Raw genomic sequence first — 25,544 nt, forward strand, 5'->3', positions numbered from 1 at the left:
AACAGCATCTCATCTTTGGACTCTACATTTTTGTCTTTTTAAAGATTTATTTATTTATTTATGCTAGCACTGGGTACAGTCAGAAGCACGGGAGGGTGAGAGAATTCACCAGAGACAGAGTGGGGAACAGAACAGGCAGACTGGCGAAATACACTGCTGAGGGGAGCAGCAGGCGCGGAAGGAGTGGTCTGTCACACCATGTGGGACCCTTGCCGGCTGCCAGGGATTTGAACCAGCACTGCAGAGGCTGCGGGCAGCTTCGCAGCCCAGCGCTCAACCGCCTACGCCACCGGGGGAGGCCCTGGACTCTACATTTTTTGTTTCAGAGGTTTTGCATAGTGCTGTTTGGCTGGTGGCAATATTGAATATGGTTTTTAGCAACCCAAAAAGGTAATTCAAAGTGCCTTATTACTCAGGATACAGAATTCCCAAAGCAATATTCTTGCTTTAGAGAATAGTCTGTGATTAAATCATGTTTAAAAAAATACAGATAGCAAATAAAACTTTGGAGTAAAATTAATAGGTTTTTTTTTCCTTTTACTGTCTCAAGGAAGATAATTGATAGTTAAAGACCCTATGGATAGTTATAGTCATACTTGAGTTGACTTTGCTGATAATAAATACACAGTAGTTCTATTGCTATAACACAACTTTGTGTGCGATGTGGAAGTTTGGTGACTTTCTTACAACATTTTTTTTTAAATTTTAGGATTCCCAAAATACTGAATTTAATTTATAGTTTGCATTTTAATATCGAGATGGTAAAATACATTAAAATTCTCACTGAAAAAATTACATAGATTTATGTTTAGGTACTATTGAAACTTTCTAGAATGAGTATTATGTAAAATGATGTGAAGGTAATATCTAACTATTGAAATTAACTGTAAATAAGAAAAGTATTTACTAATATTTAATTTAAAATTTTATTTTCAGAACTTACCTTATGACAAAGCAAACATAGAGAAAGTTATATAAATATCTGAAATGATCAATGAGCTTGATTTATGCAAAATTCAGAGAAGCAGGACAGGCTTCCACAGTCTTTGATTTGTTTTCAATGTGAACTTGTGTTTCTCCCTGATGCTTCTGGTAATGTGTGATGATTTATTCTTTAGGCTGCTGTAATGTGATTTGCTCAGATAAAACTGGAACACTTACGAAGAATGAGATGACTGTCACCCACATATTTACATCAGATGGTCAGCATGCTGAGGTATTCCAGAGTATTTTTTTTTAAATAAGTGTTCCCTTTGTTAAGAAACTTGGTATTTAACATTTCTATCCATTTCAGTGTCTTACCTTCAAAAGGACTGTAAATTAGTCAGCAGCAGAATATTTTCCTTCTCATGTGATTCTGTCAAGTCTTGATCCTGCTCCACTTGTTACATTGCACTTGAAGTACAGTACAGAAGCTTTGAATGCCACTTATACTTCTCTTTAAGTCACTCCTCCATCCATTCATGGCCATGCCTTGATGCTCTCACTGTGCTATCTTTTAGATCCAAATTTTGAGCAGGTCACTCCCTAACTTAAGACTCCTCGTGGCTCTCTGCTATGATGGGAATTCTTGAATGTGGCCCCTCAAGTTCCTGCATGTTCAGTACTTAGCGCTTGTTCAGCCTTATTCTTTGCCCTTTGCTTTCTGTGCACCAGATATACTGACTTTGTTTTTTGCGTATGGCCAGATTCCTCCAACTTCAGGACATTTGCTGGTGATCTCATTGCTTAAGACAGTCTAATGCCTCTTTTCTAGCCCCGCTTTTGCATCCCACCACTACACCTCAATTCTAGCTCCATTAAAAACATTGCTGATTACCCAGAACTGATCTTGGTGAGATGTTCTAATAGTACTCCATACCTCTTAGTCCTTAGCCCAGTAAAATGTTCTGTTCTTCTTCCATTATACTATCAGTTGTAACAGAGCATGGACTTTGTTACCTAGACAGGACCTTACAGTTCAAAGAATGAATACATGGATGAATTATTTAATCTGTAAAATTACATATGGACAGTCTTTTCAAGTGCACATTAGCACATCGGTTAATTTTGAAGCTGCGTGAGGACAAGTTTAGCCCATGCAGGATTTCTTTCTGGAATGTTAAATAATACTACTTATGATGGTTGTATTTTAGAATGTACTTAAAACCAATTCGGATTCTCTGAGCAAAGTAAGCAGTAGACAAACTGACAGAAGTTGTGATTAGGTTTGTTTAATTCTATTTTGCATGGATCTTAAAACAAGACTCTTGATGTTTAGATCTGGTTAAGGATACCCAGTGCTCTGTTGTTGAATTTGCTGTCTGTGTGACTCAGTCTTACTGAGGTTATATGATCTTATATGTGCTGATATGATCCAGGTCTAGAAGGCAGGATACGAGTTTCTCTTTTGTTTTAAACCCATAATTTTTTATGCAAAACAGTAGCCTCTCTAACTTTTTTTTTATTGTGAAATTTCCCTTTGTTTGGCTTGATTCTAATCACACAAAATAGGTATCTGGTTTGCTCTACCTCTTACTTTCAAAATTTGTGTGTCATTCTGTTAGTTTGTGAATACTAAAAGTAAATCACTAAATGTCTCTGAGTCTTGCACAATTGCAAAAAGAATTCTGCTTTTGTCTAGGTCATAGATTTGTCAGGACTGTTAGCTGTGATAATGAATTTGAAGTCTTTGCAAATTATATGTTAGAGAAATGTAATATAAATGTAACATATAAATTATGCATAGAAACTTCCTGATTTATATTTTCATAGTATATTGTTAAATGTAAACAATTAGTACCATTATTAGTTGTAATATTAATAATAATTGTTAATATAACTGGTTACAAGTTTAACATTGTGGAGAGCACCTGTATTCTTTTAACTATCCCACTTTCTTTTAGACAACTACTTCTCTAGGCTTTCTCTCACAGGGTCATGATGTATAAAATGAAGACAATTAACCATTTTCTTCGTTTTCATAAGTATGGTTACTGTCAACTAGTTGCACACAGGTTTTGTTATTCACCCCACTTTATGTTCTTTAGGTTACTGGAGTTGGCTATAACCCATTTGGGGAAGTGATGGTTGATGGCGATGTTGTTCATGGATTTTATAACCCAGCTGTTAGCAGAATTGTCGAGGTAAATAATTTATTTTCTATGAAAATGACTTCATAATGACCTAGAGCACAGTGATGGGTTCACAGTTTGTTTCTGTCTCTTAGGCGGGCTGTGTATGCAATGATGCTGTAATTAGAAATAATACGCTAATGGGGAAGCCAACGGAAGGAGCCTTAATTGCTCTTGCAATGAAGGTAGGTGCCTGATCTCTTTTCTTTGACATGTGAAACTCTAATATAAGACTGTGAGACCATCAATTTCAATATTATTGGTTTTTAAGTGTAGAGTGAAGAAGTCTCAACATTATTCATTTTTTTGCTACCTTTTGGAAGCCAGTTTTATTCTCCTTGGGAATACAGTGCATAGAGCTTTATCAGTATGACTTTATTCCTTGCTTGCAAGATACAAACTAATGACCAGTGATGAATTTCTTCTTATGAAATGTCTTACTTTATCTGAAATACTTAGTTTTGTGTGAAAGGCTTTGCAAATATATGTAATTGCTGATAAATACTACTCTCAAATGAATACATTGTATAGTATTTCCCTGTGAAGATATTAATCATGAAAAATTTTCTTTTTCCAGTCTACTTCCCTTTCCATCCATTATCAGTTCCTTAAAATGAGTAAAGGAAATTTGTACTGGGGACATAGGGTACAGTTCCTGTGGCCCTTTCATCTGTCTCTTCCTAAGTCCTACATTGATTAAGTTGAGAATCCTAGATATCCAAGCTGACATTCCCATAACAAATAAAAGCTCCTGCTTTTAAGAGTATTCTTAGGAAACTTTGACACCCTGTGAAACAGAATGCCTCTAAGAAATTTCTTTATCATTTGTTCTTATTACTAAAATAGCATAGTGTAGCTTTCAAATAAGACACTCAAACATTGAATTTGCAAGCAAGTATTTAAATGTTATACTTTTACTCTTTAAGGCATAGTGTGAGGCCACCTCCCTGCCTCACATTTTAGGTAGGGAGTTACATGACATGCTTAAAATATAGGCATGCCAAGGCAATAGACAGTTACGTCCTGAACATTGAACCACAAGTAAGAACAGTACAAATTCAGGCTTGGGATCTGGACTTTGAAGGGAAAGAAGGGTTTCGATATGAGGTAAGGTTGGGAGAGAGCTACAATATAACATAGAGGAGTAAATAAACATAGATGGATTGTGGTTAGCATGGATGAAATAAAAGGTATTTGAGAAGTCAGGAGGATTTTAAACATGGTATCATGGATTTCTGGAGAATCTTTAAAAGTCAGGAAGAAATGCTGAACATGTTTTAATATACAACAGAGAGCTCTAAGCTAGGTTTTTGAGTGAGTTAAAAATAAATTTGAATATACGGAGGAAATGCACAGGGTGCTGGGAGAACAATGGGTGACACTGGTAGTAGAATGTCATGCGGTGTGAGAGAGGATAGCAGCAACAGGCAAGATGTATTTAAATCCTTGTAAAGTGAGGGACTGCATCTGAAACTGCTATTGAATGTGAATGTGCATGATCAGTATTTTTGGTACCTTTGTTTGTGACCTGCTTCTTTAAGAATTTGATCCTGAAGAAACTTTAATATAGGCAACATTGACTATTTGATAGCATGCTTTAGACTGTATCTGTACACCCAGTCTTTTTATATTGAACTTGAATGCAGCTGTGCATAGAAATATGGTCTATATGTAGATTCTAGGTCTATATGTTCTGTAATGTAGATTTCATTATTCTTTAAAAAATAATCCAGTTATCTCTTGCTAGCCTAACTGTAAGTTGTGACTCTTACTGTTTGTTAAAGAGAAAAATGGTCACGTTAGTAAGAATTAACTCTGTTTTTGCACTGTGTAGATGGGTCTTGATGGACTTCAACAGGACTATATCAGAAAAGCTGAATATCCTTTTAGCTCTGAGCAAAAGTGGATGGCTGTTAAGTGTGTACACCGAACACAGCAGGTATCCTGTTTAAAAAATTTTTATTATGTCTTGTTTAAGCTGGATAATTATTTTTCATATAGTCTCTAGATTGATACAGTCATTAAGACACAAAGACCTGTTGCTTTAAAATGTGTACAAATTATTACCTACTTATCCCTTGTTACTGTTACGTTTTCCTTTACCTCATGCATGTATTTATCCAATTCTGTTGTGTTAAACAAATGAGTTAGAGCCTGGTCTCAATTTCCTGGAACTTTTGACATCATATTATCTCCATGTCTTTTTTGTTTTTATCATAGTTTATTATAGGTCTCTGCTGGCTGTTGTTGATCTGTATTCTTATCTGCAGAACAAACAAAGCCACATTATTTTGTGAAGTGGTTATCAAATGTGTAAAAGTCTTGTTAATTGATCAAGCTTACAAACTTTAGATAAAATGACTTACTGATATTTTAAGCTCCTACATTATTCCTTGATGCTTTAGAGATTTTCACATAGTTGATGTAATAAGAGTTCTCAGTTATTTCCAGTTGCTATAATCAGTTTGATGCTGACACATAATTTGCCTTTGAAAATATTTATTTTTACATTTCCTTTGATAGGAATTGATAATTGATTATGTGCTTTCACCTATGAGTACACACTGTGCAACCAGTTAAATTTCTGTAGACAGGAAAGAGTGAGAGGGTTCCCCTCGCCCTCAATAAGTAGGAAACCATCGGTTTTAAAAAGAAAGGCTAAGTTGGCCAATAATGAACTTGAGAGTAGGAGCATGCCAGGAATCTGGTCAGAATGGGAGAAAAGATTTCTGTGTGCACTTGAAAGGAAGTTATATAAACTCCTGGAAAGGGAACAATTGGAAATATAACTATAAAAGTAAAATGTCTGTTACTTTAAGCCTCCTAAATAAAGCTTTTTAAAAAATCATGCTTAGAGGTAGTTTTCAGCTGATTTCCCTAGACCAATTAGTTATATATCAAGAATACATCTATGAGTTTATTTGGAAGATCTATTTTTATGTGCTTCATATGCCATCACATAGTACTCATGGTGATGTGACTCAAGTAAAGTTTTTTTTTTTAATGTTTCCACTCTTTTATTATTTATTTATTTATTTGTTTATTTATTTATTTAAGCACTGGGTACAGTCAGAAGCGCAGGAGGGTGAGAGGATTCACCAGAGCCAGAGCGGGGAGCAGAACAGGCAGACTGACGAAATACACTGCTGAGGGGAGCAGCGGGCGAGACAGGACAGGTCTGTCACGCCATGTGGGACCCTAGCCGGTGGCCAGGGATTGAACCGGCGCTGCAGAGGCTGCGGGCAGCTTCGCAGCCCAGCGGTTAACCACTGCGCCACCAGGGGAGGCCCTCAAGTAAAGTTTAAAGATGTGAATTTTTAGTAGTTTTGAATCTTACCACAGTTTTGTATGTTGGAAATTTTGAATCTTCTCACCTGTGGGGTTGTGAGACAGGGAGTGGCAATGTTTGGAAGGATTTACACGCTTGCTCTTCCCATTTACTGACCTGAACTCTCCCTCTTAAAAAACAAGACAACCCATTGAGGTAACAAAATCTAAAACTTCTCATGTGACTCAGGATCTAGATGAGGTCAGCCTGGCACAGACAAGGTTAAACTTACTAACTTTAAAACAACCCCAGTGGTTCAAATAGTTTGTCTTTAAAGTACTTTCATTTTAATATGACAATATGTATTGAGATTTAGTCTCTCCAGAACCTGCTAAAATGACAACCAACAATAAATTGAATTGGAAAAAAAAAGAAAGTGTGAAAAAGACCCAGGATGCCAGGGATCTTTGAAAGTGGAGCTAAGGCATAAGGCTAAGGGATCAGGTTGAAATTCTGAGTAAGGAACCAGTACAACTTGCCCAAGTACCTTTTCTGTTTCTTTCTTTCTTTTTTTTTTTTTTTTAATTTTCTAGAGGCATCTTATTTATTTATCTATTTGTTTGTTTGTTTGTTTGGTTTATACATGCACTGGGTATAGTCAGAAGCCGGGAGGGTGAGAGAATTCACCAGAGCCAGAGCAGGGAGCAGAACAGGCAGAAGGACCGAAGTACACTGCTGAGGGGAGCAGCGGGCGGCAGGAGAGGCCTGCGCGCCACGTGGGACCCTCCTCCGGTGGCCGGGGAGCAGCCGGGGATCGAACCGGCGCCGCAGAGGCCGCGGGCAGCTTCGCAACCCAGCGCTCAACTGCTGCGCCACCTGGGAGGCCCCCTTTTCTGTTTCTTGAGGCCAGATCATTAGTCCTTCTTTACCCATGTGGAATAATAGAACTCTGATCTTGGGGGCAGGAGTGGAGGGCAGAATTAAGGTTTAAGACTGAAAACAGAGTGATTTTAAAGGAAAGTCTTTGTCCTAATAACTAAGCCTCTAGGTTCTAACTACTTGGTAAGATACCTGTAGGCATGTGTCTCCCTACCCTCATTCTCTAAGTCAGATCGAAGAGTTTTGGGAGGAGCTAACTGGTTCCAGGGAGAGTCTGTCAGTACAAACTATTGCTAACTAAGCTCTCTTTCATTGGAAGAGCTTACCTACTCCGGGGTCCATCTCAGCCCCCCACAGCGAGGGCCAGCAAATGTGGAGAGACTGCCAAATGTCCATGGAGCTTCTAGACCTTTATTCGCTTCACTCTTGGCAGATAGTCAGGGATTGCTAGATATTTAGGGAGAGTCTTCATATGAAAGACCAAATCAACAGGAAGGCATTTTAGAAAAACAAAGGTAATGCTGGATGTTGAAGAAAATTTCCAGACCATAAAAAATTACAGCAAAATAGGTAGTTTTTCAAATAAACTCAAGGAATCTGTAAGGAAGTAGAAAAGTCAAAGAAGTGGAAGACATAAAAGATTATTTACAAAACTCGGAAAATAAACATAGGAGATCCTGTATTCACCTAATAGTGGTTATAAGCAGAGAGAACAGAAGTGGAAAAATTTTTTCACATACACCAGAATATTTTCCAGAGGAAGGAAGGACATTAGCTTTTAGAATAGAATCACCCACCAGCTGCTCAGTACAATGAGTATGTTAAAATGGGTTACTGGGGTGAAGCTTTAAACACAAGATCCATAATCAAGAAATTTGAGGACATTTAGGAAGAATTCTAAAAGCTTCCAGATGATTTGGAGCATGAGGGAGGGTGAGGACTAGATTAGATACAAAGGTTTAGGAAGTAAAGTAGCTTTTTTGGACCTTCCAAATGCAACACTGTACACAGGATGCTGGTAGATAATGAGGAAAGCCTTCAAATTGAAAGGAAATTTATTCATATAAAAATTAGAGATAGCATAAAAATTGTTTCGGTGTTATAAGTCTCTGAATTGTATTCCAAGTCTCAAAATGTGTATCGCACATAGCTTTTCTTAGAAAGACACTGATGGTTATGTTCTTCAAAGATAAAAGAATAAACTAGGAGGGAGAGTTAGAAGCTGATTAGTCTTGTCCCAGGAGAGGGGTGAAAAGAAACCCCAGGATGAAGGTGAAAGGAAGTTCCTCAACACCAGGGGTGCAGCAGGCCTAAAAGTCACCCCAAGTTAATTAGAAAAGGGCAGAACAAGACTTCAGCTGTGATGGGAGTGCTGGCCGACGTGCTCATCTGATCCTGTGACAAACATCACTGACATTACACGGAAGAGTTCAAGAATAGTTAGTAATATGTATAAAGAAAGTAAGGAAATAAAGAGGCTACTAACTTTACAGAAGATACAACTTGAATAGGAAAAGAAGTATTTCTTTATACAGGTAATAGAAACATCATCATGATTTTCTGCTTCCTCCCACCCCCAAAATGTGCTCACTGGTTACTTGGGAGCCGGGCAGATGGCAGCGTCATCTTGGTGTGAGCACACACTGTCATAGCAGGGCACAGGAATAACAGATTATTCACTCTCCCTACATTTTCATTTGGAAGTGACGCAAGTCCTGACTTCAAAATGGGACAGAGGGGCGGGCAGGGAAATCAAGTCCTGGTCTGTGCTCATCAGGAGAACTGGGGTGCCTGTGCACTACTCTAGGTACTGCTGCTGCACTCAGTAGTCATTAAGAGAATAAGCAGGTTACGTTGTATTATGTTGTAAGGGAGAGGGAAGGGGAGGGGAAATTGGCGGTGGTGGTGCCAAACCAACACCTGTCAGGCAGTGGAATGTGGATGAATGAAAATGGAGCAGTGGAAGTTTATTTTAAAACATGGAGATAGGGCCTCCCTGGTGGTGCAGCGGGTTGAGCGCTGCGCTGTGAAGCTGTCTGCAGCCTCTGCAGTGCGGGTTCGATTCCCATCTGGCCAGGGAGAAACCCACATGGCGCAGCAGACCTCTCCTGCCGCGCCTGCTGCTCCCCTCAGCAGTATATTTCGTTGGTCTGCCTGTTCTGCTCCCAGCTCTGGCGCTGGTGAATTCTCTCATCCTCCTGTGCCTCTGACTGTACCCCAGTTAATAAATCTTGAAAAAAAAACAATTAAAAAAATAAAACATGGGGATAAACACCAAGGAAAACAACTGAAAGGGTTAAAGTTGGTTTGCTTTTATGGAGCAGGACTAGGACTGGGGGTGAGGAGGTTGGGTCAGGAGGCTGCAGTTTTTCACTGTACATTTTGTGTATACTTTTGTATGACTTTTCTAGGCTAAGAAATAAAAGAAAAACTGATAAATATCTAGAAGGTGGTTGTGAGAATTAAGTGGGAGACACACACACACCCCCCCACCCCCACCCCCGAACCATTGTTTGTGGGCTGATCTTCTTCCTGCTTTGTTATGAGCCTCTTCCCAGACCTTAAGTGTGGCTGGCCCAGGGCTTAGTGTAGCACTGTTTTCAGTGGGCAGGGTGGGAGTAGATGCCATTTTCTATAGAGAGTTCAGAAAATGCCACATAGGAACTTTAATCATCAGAGTTCAAGTACCATGCAAAGCCTTAGGCTTGGGGAACCTTCCTGGGGCTTAATCAGAAATGTATGCCACTTGTTTCTGAACTTTAGTAGCAATACAAGTAAGCGGAATCTATTTGCTGGTTTTCTTCTTAGGACAGACCAGAGATCTGTTTTATGAAGGGTGCTTACGAACAGGTGATTAAGTATTGCACAACATACCAAAGTAAAGGGCAGACCCTGGCCCTCACCCAGCAGCAGAGAGATCTGTACCAGCAGGAGAAGGCGCGGATGGGCTCAGCAGGACTGAGAGGTAAGGCTGTTCGGCATAGGATGGAAAAGAAATGCTGCCGTTTCATTGTAGATGATTTCATGCTTCACGCTTGAGCTGTCTGACTGTTCCTGGCCTTGCAGAACTCTGCCGTTTCTCAGCCATTAGTTTTAGTTGAGTAATTGGCCCCCAAAACCTGAAAAGTTGGGAATTAGTAAAATGCGAAAATCTCCAGTTCTTACAAACTTGCAGTGGTCTCTAAGTAGCAATAGAAATTTTATTTCAGACAAGTGTGTCCTGTGAGAAGGGAGGTGAATTTCCTTATTTCATCATTTCGAGTGTCTTCCTTGTTAGTAGGACTCAGATTTTCTTTAGTATTGAGGTCTTAAGCCTCGACTCTGTCCTTTAAACTGAAGTGATGGCAACTTGAGCCTCCTCTGCTCTTTCCCTTCCCTTGCCATTGACCAGAGAGGTGGAGAAGGGCATAGGCCTGCACGTGCGCTTCCTGGCGGCCCAGCAGCGAGTGCAGCGCTGGTGTGCAGGGGCAGCGGGTAGAGTGTTGGGGGGTAGAAGTGGGGCGGGCACCATAGCTGGTCCTTCTCTTTCAGATAGTCATCTGGTTTATTTTATGAATTTAAGTATATATATTCATATGCTTAGGTGGTCTCACTCAAGGAAGAGTAGTTTTCCCTAACTTTATTATTTTAGTGAAATGGGAGTTAAGCTATGTAGTTCCTGGGAAAAAGGAAACAAATTATATTAAAAATAGTGTTACCCATGTGACTGAAGCAAGCACTTTCTCTGGGTAGATTTTTAGGACTTTTGCTCTAAAGAAAAACTAGTTTTGGAAAGGTTTTCCCATGACTCTGAAAGGTTTTGTTATTATTAGTAAGTCACAGCAGGAGGATTTCAAAGTTGGCTTGAATTTAGCGATCCTGAGAAGTCCTGACGGTCTCATATGTCCTGGAATGTGCCCCGTTTTCCTTAATTATTGGAATGGGTTTCACATTCTTGGATTTTGCCTGACTCTTTCCTTGTGAGGGGTTGTGCAGGTTTGTGTGCAGGTGGTTTGGTGTTGTGACCTTGTGAAACACTCCAGAGTTTTGTAGAGGAGAAATCTTTGTTTCCTGGGCTTTGGGAAACATTCAGGTTATTTGTCTTTTACTTCATTGCTTTTCCTCTTCCTCTTGCTCCATTTTTCTCTTCCCCCTGAAAAGACCATAATGAAGAACAGCAGAAAGATTCAAATTTTAATATATGCTTATGTTGCATCTTGTAAGTTTAAGTTTCTTAAAATATATGTGTAGCCCTTACTTTCGTAATTCGAATGTGTTTTGGTTTTATATTTCAGTCCAGGGCTTGCCACGTGGAAGTTTATCTACCCTCATCCCAAACAGTACCCACATCCCAGTCATTTGTGCTAAAGAAGTAAACAGATAAATACAGGATACTAATCTAGATTCCCACCACCCCTCCATTGAGAGTGCCGAGAGCCAATCTCCCTTTCATTTGCTGAAACACAAATTAGTACTCACTGTCTCCTCCTGTTTCCATCTGCCTCTATGCCAGCGCCAGGGCCTGTCAAGTGGCTCATTCTATCCAGGGTGAAGCCCTTTGGGCCACATCCATGCAAGTAGTTAGATATATTACTCTTTTACATGGAAAAAATAGGCATTATTTACCTTTAACCTTGTTTTTCCAAATACCTCTAATACTCTGCTTGATTAACAGTGGCTACATCCTTTGCACTCTCTGGGACTGTTTGGTTTCTCCACGAGCCGCCTGTGTTTAGTTTGTCTGCTATTTTGTATTTTCTTACATCCCAGATGGAGCCATATCCCTTTGACTCATAAGGTAGTTTACCAGAAGTTCCAGAATTCTGAGAATAAACTAAATTATATATTTGGAAATTAAAATACTTTGTGCTTTATCTTAAGTGGCCAAGGATAACAGGAAATTAAGTATAAATAATAACATGGTGGTATAATTATGTACTCTTATAGAACCAAAGTTACAAATTTAGACCTGTGATTGTTATAGAAAGTTGAAGGAATCCAATCTGTTGTTTATATTAGTGCCTTTACAGATTAACTTTATCTCTTGTGTTCTGTCATATACAAAATTAATACAGCCTTTGCTGTTGTTTAGGAGACCTACAAAATGGAAATATCATGGTACTTGGGTAGAAGTTACCTTCAAAGATGTTTTGTTTAAAATTGACTTTGAAGTTTAGCAAACTTGTAGCTTCACCAAATAATGAGTTATATTTTCTAAAGAGGCAATACTTTATGTTGAAAAGAGCTGCATGTAATTACTTTGTGAAAATATATTTTCATTTGCATTTGGCCTATCTTTTCTGCTTACCTGTTCTTCAGTATGAGTTCTTTAAATTTTTTAATAGCTTAAAGCAACCCCCTACCTGAAGCCATTAAAGTATAATGTCGTAGCATGTAACAATTTTTATTTTAAAATTATGTAATAACTATGATGACATTATAGTCTTTAGTGAATTATTTGAGAAATGTTTTAGCTTTTGTCAGCTAAATTCTAATGTTTTTGTGATTTACATTTTCTTTATTGGCTTTTGTTTCCTAAGTTCTTGCACTGGCTTCTGGTCCTGAACTTGGACAGCTGACATTTCTTGGCTTGGTGGGAATGATCGATCCTCCAAGAACTGGTGTGAAAGAAGCGGTTACAACACTCATTGCTTCAGGCGTATCCATAAAAATGATTACTGGGGACTCACAGGAGACTGCAGTTGCAATTGGTACAACGAGGCTCTTCCTTTTGTTGTTGACAGTTTTCCTTAAATTAGTGCAGTGCTTTGTGAACATGAGATGTGTTCACATAATATTGATTCTTCATTGTTTTTTTTCCATTCATACTCTGTAAAAGTGTGAGCAAAAATTTTTCTTTAAAAAGTAATACCACTAAAAATGTATAACTACATCATTATGAAATTGCATATATATTCACAAAAGGACAGATGATTATTTCCAATCTTATAATCTGCTGACATGAAAATCACTAGGTCATAAATATGAAAGGAAGCAAAATTTTTTTTGTCTTTCAACTTAAATAAAATAGCTTATGTTTCTATTTCTGTTGTCTATAAATATGGCTATGCTATTTGAATGCTATTTAAGATTAAGAGGTACAAGAGAAAAAAGGAAAGTTACTCTCCCAGAACCTGTAAACTATAATTTATACTGATAAACAGTTCACTGGAGTTTATTAATTCTGATTTTAATGTGGAAAGAGATTAAACCAGAAGTTTCACACTTTAATGTTATCTGACAACAATCTATTACTAGAAACAAAATTAATGGGAAGATTGCACCTGGAAAAACTTTTCAACATTTACTTTTGTTTGTATACAACTGTTTGATTACCAAAAATCCGTCACCATTTTGTTTGACTTTGGATTCTCCTCTTAAAATGCACTCTCATCTTCATTAAAATTGAGGTATTGAGCAGAACCTGGTTGGTCTAGTTTCAGTTCTTAAGTATGGTGGGATCAATTGTAAAAAAAAAAAATCTAATTCTTAAATTTAAACAAAAACATTGAAAGCCACAGTCTTTTTACTAACTCAGATAAGTTTGTTTTAGCAGTACTTGGTTTGTGACTCACTGTTATGGAGACATTTTATACTAAAAAAGAAAGAGAATGTTTAGCAAATCATATTAAGTGGGCAGTGTGCTGATTAAACCAGTTTGGTTAATTATGTTTTCTCTCCCTTTTCATTTTAGCTAGTCGTCTGGGATTGTATTCCAAAACTTCACAGTCAGTCTCAGGAGAAGAGATAGATGCGATGGATGTCCAGCAGCTTTCACAAATAGTACCAAAGGTAGGCTGAGACTAAAACCTTTAGATTGGAAAGCAGGCCTTACTCTGAGTGTTCCCCTTCCTATTATCTTAATAAAACTGTGAGAATAGCTGGGACATAACCACCAAATTTGTTGGTCTAAATCTAGAAATGCAGTATTACTATTGAAATCAGTCTTATCACTGAGGGAATGTTTGATGTGATCATTATAAGTATCAGTGCAAATTCGTTAACTTCAGCAAGAACAAGTTTTCTCTGAGGAAGGTACTTTGACAGTTAGCATTGGTTGTGTTGTATTTACAAAGAACGGTGCAAAGAGAGAGGTGTCATTCTCTCTCCTTTAACCTGAGTGCTCTGAACTGGAGTTAATGAATGTTGTTTTTCACAGCATCTGGGAGCAGTGTGTGTGTTTGTTTTGTTTTGGATTGAGAGGGGAAGGTTCTCTAAATCTGAAATGTACCCTATGTATCTGTCCTGCCTGATAGTTCCTTCCTAAAATTTATTTCTGAAGGAATAACTTCCATATTAGGTTCCCTGGGGGACATTGGGACAGAGTGTATATTGCTAAATATATGTGAAGCCTGTAGTTAATTAAACATTTTCCCATTAGACCTTCGTTCATATTCCAGAGATGTGAGCAAGTAGTGAAACTGACTGATTTAAAATTTCGTTTTATTTGCTTTCTTCAGCTCACTTTCTGGCTTGCTGATAAAAATGCTAATGAACTCTAAAAACACTATGTAAAAGTAGTTAGAGAAGAAGGAAACAAATTACAAATTACATCATTAGTCTGCACAAATTACACCATTGGTCTTTTCCAAATAAGAGTTTTTGTGCATTTATTATGGCAGATACTCTGATGTTATTACACATGATTAAACCAATATAAAATCTCAGACTTGTGAGAAACTCTGAATTGCTAGAAGTCCTCCATCTCTAAGGAGGACTTTTTTACTAGGGTTTTCTCCCTGGTATTTCATGTCTTTTGAATACATACCTTTTTTCTCCAAGTATTATTAATGAATTTTTTTAGTCTTTTGGGCCTAGCTAGACCTCTCTGCCCTCCTTTATCTTTTTCCTGATTTCGTGTGTGGGTCATTGTAATCTTTGTTAACATTGAAGATTTTTAGTGTATCCTGTATTTTAACAGGTTGCGGTATTTTACAGAGCTAGTCCAAGGCACAAGATGAAAATTATTAAGGTGAGTCTCTAAGAATCAAGATAGTTCTATCTCATTATGCAACAAAAAGTACACAACTTTTGGCCTTTCATTATAATTGTATGACTAGGAGCATGGAAGTTGGAGGTGTGGTGAAGCAAAGCAAGTGGTATATTTTTGAGAGCCTGCAGTGGGAGAATTTAGTTAGCATAGGAAGATGTAGAAGAAAAATTTACTGAACTACCTGCACCCTCCTTTAAACAATTCAACAATGTAGAAGTAGGCTCTGAGGAAGTTAGTAGCCAATGCATCCCAGTGTGAATAGCAGTAATCACTCAGAAACTGAATAAATGTAGCCCTCCCACTCCCAAAAAATAATATTTTGAGCATGTAAACAATGTTTAAAAGGTTATGGCTACTTATATTATTAGTCAAATATATATATATAAAGTGGCTGACATTGTATCCATTAGTTAATGGACTCCAGTTATTTGTCATCTTAGCCTGCCACTTCATTAGCTAAGAGTATTATTGACATCTGGACTGGATAATTCTTCGTTGTGAGAGCCTGTTTTGTGATTTGTAGTGTGTTGAACGGTGATCATGGCATTTGTTCTCTTACCCTCTTCATGCCACTAGCATTCCCCAAGTCATGACAATAAAGTAGATCTCTAATATTGTCAGCTGACCCCTGGGAGACAGAATCTCCCCTGAGAACCATTGGATAGTTAACTGACTATACACCAGGCGTTAGATATATTATTCTCTCACACAGAAGTATCAGTAGCAACTTTTCTAAGCGTTATCTTAAGCCCCGCAATATATTTAAGTTTGTTGTAAAATTGGTGGTCTTTATTATTTTCAATCTTAACTATGTGTTAAAAAAAAAGTAGAGAGGATTTGTTTTTCTTTTTATCTGTGTGGAAGCAACATTTTTATCAGAATTTCTTCCTCTGGGACTCTAGTCTCTGCAGAAGACGGGATCAGTTGTAGCCATGACAGGGGATGGGGTGAATGATGCAGTTGCTCTGAAGGCAGCAGACATTGGAGTCGCAATGGGCCAGACTGGCACAGATGTTTGCAAAGAGGCAGCAGACATGATCCTGGTAGATGATGATTTCCAGACCATAATGTAAGTTTTGTTTCAGTGAATGTGCATCTTAGAACCTCACCCCCTCCGTTCCCATACCACACCCCCCACCCCGACAATTCAACTGACAAAGAATTGGCAATTTTTAAATATTGGGCAAAAACTAAACTATTTCACTAGGTTAATTTTATTTTATGTCCTAGTGTGTAGTTTGCAAGAAGTTTATTTGTATGAAATGCAAAAGGCATAGTAGTAAATGGCAGGGCCATTGATTTATGAAACATTAACCAAGTACCAGCCAAGTGTCACACTTTCTGGCCACTGGTGTGGTATTGCAGTGAACCTCATGGAGCTTTTATTCTAATTAAATTCAGGCTATATGAAATATGCATGCATTTCATATATTTAAAAAAAATGAACTTGGAGAGGTAAAGAAGATCATTATTTCAATATAATGTGTAGTATTATCACTTGTATTGAAAGACAGTAAGTAATTTTAATGTTGAAATATCTTTTTAAGATAAGAATTTTAGTATTGTGCACAATGAAATTAAGGTAGACTTAGCAGATTTAGCTTTAACTACTTGCTACAAATGTCCCCATTTCTTTTTCTAATCCAGATTGTGTGAAGATAATAAGATTATTTTATTGATGCATGGTCTTTGTCAGTTGGAAAGTTATTTTCAAAGTTAGCTCAACAGTTTTTAAGTATAGATGTATCTTTATTTTTGTGTGATATTTTCTCTCTTTTTTTTTAAATTTCAGGTCTGCAATTGAAGAGGGTAAAGGCATTTATAATAACATTAAAAATTTTGTTAGATTCCAACTAAGCACGTAAGTTTGTAAGAAGTTTATCTTTATGGGTCTTACAGATAAACAAAAAGTAGAATTTAAGCAGAGTCCTAGAAGTTTCTGGGTTCTTGTTTCTGAGGGTTGTTCATGTATAAGTTTGGCAAAATGAAAATTAATTGTAGTCTGAAATTTCAAATGGCATGATAGTTTCTAAATGTGTCAGATAGCTGTATCAGATAGCTGTATCATCATCACCATATATAAACCCTTATAGATTACTTAATAGCTTCTAAAATTACTAAAAAGGGGGCGTGAAACCTTAGTGTTTACTTTTAGTATCTTTTTTCCAAAAGTAGAAAACAGACCAAAAACAGTTAATTGTCATTGAAATGCTTTGCTTCTGTGTAGCACCAGCTATTCCAAACTCAGTTTTTAAAATCTCCTTCTATTTACTATTGTTCAAATACTGTTTAAATATTATGGATTCTAAGGGTTAACACAGCTTCAAAATGTTCACATGAATGAAACATAGATCCTTAGAAACATGGCCTTTAAAAAATAGCAATAAATTGAATTTTTTAAAAGTTAAAAAAATATAAAATAAGAATTTACTATGTGACAGATTTTTTTTTTAATGACTCTTTTTTTCAACAGGAGTATAGCAGCATTAACTCTAATCTCATTGGCTACATTAATGAACTTTCCTAATCCTCTCAATGCCATGCAGATTTTGTGGATCAATATTATTATGGATGGACCTCCAGCTCAAAGGTAAGCATTTTTTCATGTATAAACTCAAAACAAGGAATAACAGTGTGATAATTAAGTTTTAAGATTTCATTCATGGAATACATGGGAAATCTTTGCAGCAGCATCTGTGTTATAAATTGTGATAAGTACAAATGTATATATCATCTATATATCATTTGTTCTCTGTGGGTGCTCATTCATACATTATGGACCTGAACCTTTATGCTGTGTTAAGTGTCCTGCCTTGAATTGAGAACAGAACTGGGAACTGGTACAAGGTCCTGATCTCAGGAAGTAATCCTTTTGTTTCTAAGAATGGACTATAATAGGAAAGCTCTGAGTCTAGTGTTCAATTAACTAAGTGATTTTTTTCAATTTAGAGATTCTAGGAAAGTATTGAAGGACCTAAAAAAATCTAAGTGTTCTTTTTTTTAAATAAGAGGGCCATATGTATGGTTTCTCAACACAGAGTAGTGATACATGTCAAGGGAACCTTGCAACACATCAGTTCAGCTGCAACTTCCTTACATGGAAGATAATTCAGAGTTCAGCTGATACTCTATTTCAGGCCATGTTTAAAATAAGTAAATGTAAATGAAATTGGATAGTTTCTTTTTAAATTTGACTGTCAGTCCACTGTGAAACTACTGAATAATTAGGAGGGAAAGATAAAATCAGTAGTTATTTTCTAGTTATCATAGCCAAGGTTTTCCTTGTGATTCAACATCTTGTTTTCCTGAGAAAGCATTTAGTTTCCTGAATAATTGAGTAACAAATCCAAATCTTAAATTTTAAAGTAATTCACTTTTCTTTTTGTTTTAAAGCCTTGGAGTAGAACCAGTGGATAAAGATGTCATTCGTAAACCTCCACGCAACTGGAAGGACAGCATTTTGACCAAAAACCTGATACTTAAAATACTCGTTTCATCAATAATCATTGTTTGTGGGACTTTGTTTGTCTTCTGGCGGGAGGTATATTCACTGGATAAATTGCTTTATTAATGTGTGCTTTGTATGATGGGCTCTTGGTTATTTTGATGTGTTACATGGAAGACGAAAAGTTAGGAGAGCTCTTTGAAAAATATAAGAGCTGTTTAAAATAGTTTGATTTCAATATGTAAGTGTTACTAAAACTTCTATCTATTAGAAAAGTTTAAATCTGCAGAGAAGTATCAGATACAATAAAATTGGGTAAAAGCTAGAAAATCTGTGTTTAATAATATAGGAACTTTATTGTCATAAGAGTTATTTTAATATCCAATATATGGTTTGTAAGATTATAGCTGTTCATTTTACACTGAAGATGTTTCATCCTAAGAGAAAGAAAATAATACGCTTTTCAAAGCATGTGGTATTTGTCCATTAAGTTCAACCACTGAAAAGTCTTGTTCCTCTTGACAGCTACGAGACAATGTGATAACACCTCGAGACACTACAATGACCTTCACATGCTTCGTGTTTTTCGACATGTTCAATGCACTAAGTTCCAGATCCCAGGTAGGGTTAGGTGATCATAGCTGATTGATTTAGCTGGGTAGAGCATTTTCTAATAGTAAGTAGGCAAGGATTATGGATTTTTAGCATTGCTTGCTTTTGTAACCACTGATTACTGCTCTTGATATAGCTTTCCTACAAATTTGTGCCTGTAAGCGTATCATCATGGAGATGGGGCAATTGGAGAGATAAGCCTTACCTTTGACCAGAAAGAAGATCAAAGTAAATCACAAGTGTCATTACCTGATCTTTTTTTCCATTCTCTTATTATCTGTAGCTCTGTGATAGATGCAGATTAACATTTTCTGAGCATAGGACAGATCTCATGGATTCTGTTACCGCGGTATTAGTCTTACTTTAGAAAAAGAAACAGAAGTACAAGCACAATTTGGTGTATATGAATTTTTCCCATTACTTCCATCAGTGTGTCAAAGCTTATGACACTTAAAATTTTCTCTTCTTCCCCCATTGTATCTTTAGATGTAACTGCTTTTCTTAATCAGAGTACTTCATTAGAAAATAGTGGAGTAGAACCTAGTGGTACTTTTCTAGAGCATATCCTTGAAAGGTTGTTCCATATAATACCTGACTATTCATTTCAGTTTTAAAGCACCTTGTGAATACTTAGCTATATTACTATTTACCATGCTAGAATTTTTCAAGTGCAGTAAATTGAGAAATTTAGACTAATTTTTAAAGAATCAGTAGTATTTGGTTTTTATTTTAAGAAAGTCACTTTTACTCTTTCAGTATACACATAATCAGGTTTATTATTCAAGAAAAGTTCTTAGATTATCTACCTTAAAGGACAGAAATGATTTAACAAGGTAATTATATACAAATGAAAGTTTTTTAATGCTTTGGCATGCTAAGGTACATTTCTCTCTCTCTCTCTTGCTCTTGCTCTGTGTGTGTGTGTATTTATATAGCAGAGCTCTTTTTGAGTAAGCCCTTTTTTGATAAAGAGAAGCTGCTTTAAAATTTGTCCTGTTCCATTTGAGTTATTCCAGAATTATAATTAAAATTAAGAGATTTCATGGTACTGCCAGTGTAGAGTTTAATAAGTTTATTAAAAATTGAAGGTGATTGTATTAATAATAAAGTTGTTTCAATGACCAAGGAGTAATAATTGAACTCTGCTTTGCCAACAGACCAAGTCTGTGTTTGAGATTGGACTCTGCAGTAATAAAATGTTTTGTTACGCGGTTCTTGGATCCATCATGGGACAGTTATTAGTCATTTACTTTCCTCCACTTCAGAAAGTTTTTCAGACGGAGAGCCTAAGTATACTGGGTAAGGAAAATGTTATCTTTATAACATACTTTAGATCAGTTGTTGCAAGTATTTGTATTTTTTCTAATAAAGGTTTTCTTTTAAAAAATGAAATATGAAGAGGCTAGCTTGGCTTGGAAAAGGAGTGTGGCACTCTTTTTTTATTTGGACAGGTTTAGGGAAATCACTTTCCTTACTCTAGATTTTTTTTTCTTGTAAATTTGTTATAGATTATCAGTTATCAAAGTCCCATTTGGAGACTAAAGTATAGCTAATCAAACGTGTTGAGTAATTGAGATTTATAACTTTCCAGTCTCATATGAAAAGAAAATTGGGGCCTCCCCGGTGGCGCAGTGGTTGAACGCTAGACTGCGAAGCCGTCCGCAGCCTCTGCAGTGCTGGTTCGATCCCCGGCCACCGGCGAGGGTCCCGCATGGCGTGCAGACCTCTCCTGCCGCCTGCTGCTCTCCTCAGCGGTGTACTTCAGTCTGCCTGTTCTGCTCTTCCCTCTGGCTCTGGTGAATTCTCTCACCCTTCAGCGCTTCTGACTGTACCCAGTGCTTGTATAAATAAATAAATAAATCTTAAAAAACAAAAGAAAAAAAATTAGATTTAAAGTCATTAAAAACCAAATTGTTCCTCTTTAAAACTACAATTTTACTAAACCAATAGTTTAAATTCTTACTAATCAGCTTATTCTAGTTATATGAAATAATAATCTGATCATAAAGGCAGAAAACTCTATTAAGATAATGTAGAAGATAAACCTTATTCTTTCATATACTGTGTTCAGTGTATTCTCATATAGTATATTTAAAAATTAACCTTTCTATGTAAGTGTGAGAATGACACATTTTTATGCTAATGTTACCTTTAATTCTTGGGTTTTAATTTAATTTCAATAGTTACAAAATTGAGTTATACAACCTCACTGACTTTTTTTCATTTTAACGTTTACCTTAAAGTTGAGCTAGTTTAATTACAGTATTCTAATTTCATATTAACATTCCTGACTATTTTTTAAAAAATGGAGTTTTAAAGTCACAGCTGTAATTTTTCAGGCAGTAAATATGAATGGGGTTGTGTGGATACTGTTGCAAAGACGGGAAAAGATGGCGTTCTTCTAGGCTTTCAAATAGACTAGATACAGACTTCCAGGTAATCTTCAGATAGGCATTTTCATAAGTTATTTACCGCTCTTGAATAACTTTTTTAAAAGGCTGATTTCCAAGTAATCTTCAGATAGGCATTTTCTTTTAAAGATTTATTTATTTATGCATACAAGAACTGGGGTATAGACTAGAGGTGCAGGGGGCTGGGGGTGAAAGGATTCACCAGAGACAGAGTAGGTAACAGAACAGGCAGATCTACTGAAATACAGTGCTGAGGGGAGCAGTGGGCGAGACAAGGGAGGTCTGCTGTGCCATGTGGGTCACCTCCCTGGCCGGGGATCAAACTCATGCTGCAGTGGCTGCGGATAGCTTCATAATGCTACGACTTAACCCCGGGGAGGCCCCTAGATAGGCATTTTTAATGAAATTACTTACCACTCTTGATTAACCTTTTAAAAAGGCTATGCGAGGGCCTCCCTGGTGGCGCAGGGGGTTGAACACAGCGCTGTGAAGCTGTCCATGGCCTTTGCGGTGGGAGTTCAATCCCCGGCCGGCTGGGGAGCAACCCACATGGCACAGCAGACCTCTCCTGTCTCGCCCACTGCTCCCCTCAACAGTGTATTTTGGTACATCTGCCAGTTCTGCTCCCCACTCTGTCTGGTAAATCTTCTCACCCTCCCAGGACTCTGGCCTGTACCCCAGTTCTTAAAAAAGATGTATAGATTATAATAAATAAATAAATAAAAAGGCTATGGGATCTATGAAATAGAAAACACCTTTTGCTTGTGTTGCTGTTATAGTCAGAGGACTTGGGTGCTGTTGTCTGCTTCCTTCCTCCCCTCACCGGGGGCTCGGGTTAGATGATTTAGTACGCGGGAGCCATACTTTGATTTTTAAACTGAGTCAGATTGTGTCTAATGGGGTGGTTGTGAAACAGTGTACTTTTTTAAAAGCTGTAGTAAAAAGTTAGAAAGATGTAAGCTGTTAAACTTTGCAACTGTAAGTTTCAAAGAATTGTAAAATGAACTTATATTCTCTTGCAGATCTGCTGTTTCTTTTGGGTCTCACTTCGTCGGTGTGCGTGGTGTCAGAAATTATAAAGAAGGTAGAAAGGAGCAGGGAAAAGATCCAGAAGCATGTTAGTTCGACATCGTCGTCTTTTCTTGAAGTATGATGCATATTGCATTCTTTTATTTGCAAACTAGGAATTGCAGTCTGAGGATCATTTAGAAGGGCAAATTCACGAGGATAATGAAGATTTGAGAACTCCTATGCTTTTCATTGACTAAAAATGAGTGTTAATGTTAAAGACTTGATTTTGAGACTTTAACCTGTTGGCAGTCCCAAACAAAATTATGCAACTTTGATAACATAATCCTTGATTTAAGTTGGCTTTTGCGATGGAGTGGAACTTTTTAAAGTTATAGGGCAGTTATTTAATTACAAAAAAAGGCAAAACCTGAACCACCTTCTGCACTTAAAGAGGTCTAGCAGTACAAATATACTATCTTCTTAGATATAAATATTTTTTTTTAATTTTTAAATATTGTACTATTTATGGTGGTGGGGCTTTCTTACAGATAAACAAATAAATCCAGTCATTACAGAGGCATTCTATTATTTGGTTTAGAAGTTGATTCCCAGGAGTGCCATATTTCAGCTACTGTATTTCCTTTTCCTACAATGTAAGCAGCTCAGATAACTTTGTGTTACCATTTTTGTGTCTCAAGGTTTTTTTGCACAGGATGTGACCACTGTCAGATCACTGTTCTTTTCTTTCTTTTTGTGATTGAAAAGGCCTCTACTGCAATTTGAAGTAAATGTTTGCTTTTCTTAGTAAGTATAAATGTTTGCCTTTTTTTTTTTCCTTTTAAGGTATGAGTCTTGGTCTAGCAAAATTAATACAGGGTTGTCAAGTGGCATTCTAGTTAGAATAGCAGTGTCCGTAATTGATGCGGCCATAGAGAGAAAAATATTTAAGAATGATTGCACTGAAATTTATAACACTGTTTTAACATGTTTTACTATCCCTTTTTTGAGTCAAATATAAATGCATATCTTGTTAAATACTATCCTATCCTAAATACAAATCCAAGTACATCACCTGAATAACTGAATTTTATTTCTTGAAATGTCTCTCTCTCTCTCTCTTTTTTTTTTAATGTGTTTCTAAACATCATTCTTAGGGTAATATACTTAAAGAATAAAATTCCCAGCAAGCAGATGGTTTATGAACCAGGTGTATATGGAAGAGTCTGTGCTGGCCTTGCTCGTCGTGAGTCTGGGGCTGCTTCGGATGGCAGCATAGCCCCGAGTCCCTCCTCTCTTACCTGCACCACGTGTTCTCTGCCTTCTTTCTGTTACACTGCTAGAGAAATAAATGGACTTGTTCTGTGTAATGCCATCATTTTTATAATAATATGAGGAGGTGTAGGTAATCTATTTTGAATATATGACAGATTTGGACTAGAAATTCAAAGTTAGAAATCCATTTTCCTGTTGAAATAGGTCTCAATTTTTTTTAAACAGGTTTAAATTTTGTTGAAGTAAATGGGGTTTGTATTTTATAATTTGCCATTTTTAAAAAACTCAGGATAAACTACTCTCCAGTTTTTATCAATATTAACCTACCAGTACAAGGACTTAAAATGTTGTTATTTATAACAGGGAAAATATTTGTTGAGCCCTTGTTACTGAAACAGTCAAGTATGAGGAGCTGACATGTCTATAGTGTATTCGACTTGACTCTGTGAGGCTGACTAGTCAGATGGACTTTGTTCCATGTCATCAGATGGAACATGATACAAAGTCATTTTAGTGCCTGTCTCATTCCTAAATTTTGTCATTTTTCTTCTCTGTTACAGATACTTGAAATGCATATTAAGTGCATGTCAGTCTTCTGGTTTGCATTTTAGTTTCAGAGTATGATTCCTATGAAATAAATGTGCCTGTCCTTTCCTTCAGTATCTGAACCAAAAAAAAAAAAAAAAAAAAATATGTTACTGACCATCCAGTTAGGATGGTTTCATAATCCACATGGATTATGAAAATACAGAAATGAGATAGTACTCAGGGTACACAGAATCTTTGGTTTAAAAATAAGTTAAATATAGAACAAATATATAATACAGCTACATCCAGGTTTCTGTTTTTCATAGCATATTAACAAACTAGAGTATTTGTATCTATCTTCCTTAGTATATTATCCAAATTAGCATGGAAATTAATTTAAATGTGCTGCCATTGGAATTTTAAACATTTACTTCACTTCCTAATCCTAGAGCTTGCTAGAGGCAATTTTATAATTTTAGTTGATTTTTTTTTCCAGTTAAACTGCCTCATGTTATTTGGCCTCAAATAAGAAGGGGACTTAAAATCAATTCACTAGCTAGGTAGACTAGACAATTCTCAGTATAACTTAGTGTCTTCTCTCACATTTGTATTGGGCATTGCATGAAACAATGGAAATGGGAAACCTAAACAACATCCTTCCTCAAGTTTAGTTAACAGAAGTTTTTAAATCTTTTCTGCATGTGCAAGGCACAGTGAATTTACCTTGGTAGTCATTCTGAAATCACTTTATTTTGATCTCTTTCATATAGGATGTAAGTAAAATGAGTATTGGCTATAGTTAAAATAGTTTCTCACTGGAATGAATTGGTAGCAAAAAGTAAATACCATAGGGCCTTTCTGGTGGCACAAGGGGTTAAGACACAGCACTATGAAGCTATCCATAGCCACTGCAGCACAAGTTCGATCCCCCACCAGGGAGGTAACCCACATGGCACAGCAGACCTCTCCTGTATTGTCCTCTGCTCCTCTCAGCAGTGTATTTCAGTACATCTGCCTGTTCTGCTCCGCACTG

The 25,544-nt window shown here is 36.9% G+C and overlaps 1 protein-coding gene across 4 annotated transcripts in view; it reads left to right on the forward strand.

Annotated features, from left to right (window-relative positions):
• ATP2C1 (ATPase secretory pathway Ca2+ transporting 1) overlaps positions 1–25,544 on the forward strand; it is a gene marked incomplete at both ends in the record, with an annotated part of 114,782 nt that overhangs the window by 81,774 nt on the left and 7,464 nt on the right. For 3 of the 4 annotated variants that reach the window (XM_084247296.1, XM_084247299.1, XM_084247297.1), the window contains 15 exons: positions 1,119–1,216; positions 3,030–3,125; positions 3,209–3,298; positions 4,948–5,052; positions 10,069–10,225; positions 12,780–12,950; positions 13,934–14,031; positions 15,161–15,211; positions 16,135–16,301; positions 17,025–17,093; positions 17,706–17,822; positions 18,626–18,773; positions 19,203–19,298; positions 20,447–20,588; positions 22,723–22,847. In XM_084247296.1, coding sequence (XP_084103422.1) covers positions 1,119–1,216; positions 3,030–3,125; positions 3,209–3,298; positions 4,948–5,052; positions 10,069–10,225; positions 12,780–12,950; positions 13,934–14,031; positions 15,161–15,211; positions 16,135–16,301; positions 17,025–17,093; positions 17,706–17,822; positions 18,626–18,773; positions 19,203–19,298; positions 20,447–20,588; positions 22,723–22,847 — 1,730 coding nt within the window. The remainder of the gene's footprint in view (positions 1–1,118; positions 1,217–3,029; positions 3,126–3,208; positions 3,299–4,947; positions 5,053–10,068; positions 10,226–12,779; positions 12,951–13,933; positions 14,032–15,160; positions 15,212–16,134; positions 16,302–17,024; positions 17,094–17,705; positions 17,823–18,625; positions 18,774–19,202; positions 19,299–20,446; positions 20,589–22,722; positions 22,848–25,544) is intronic. The other variant, XM_084247298.1, reaches the window with a different exon arrangement.

This window comes from Talpa europaea (assembly GCF_964194135.1).
Source record: "Talpa europaea genome assembly, chromosome: 11".
In the NCBI taxonomy this organism is placed as follows: Eukaryota; Metazoa; Chordata; class Mammalia; order Eulipotyphla; family Talpidae; genus Talpa; species Talpa europaea.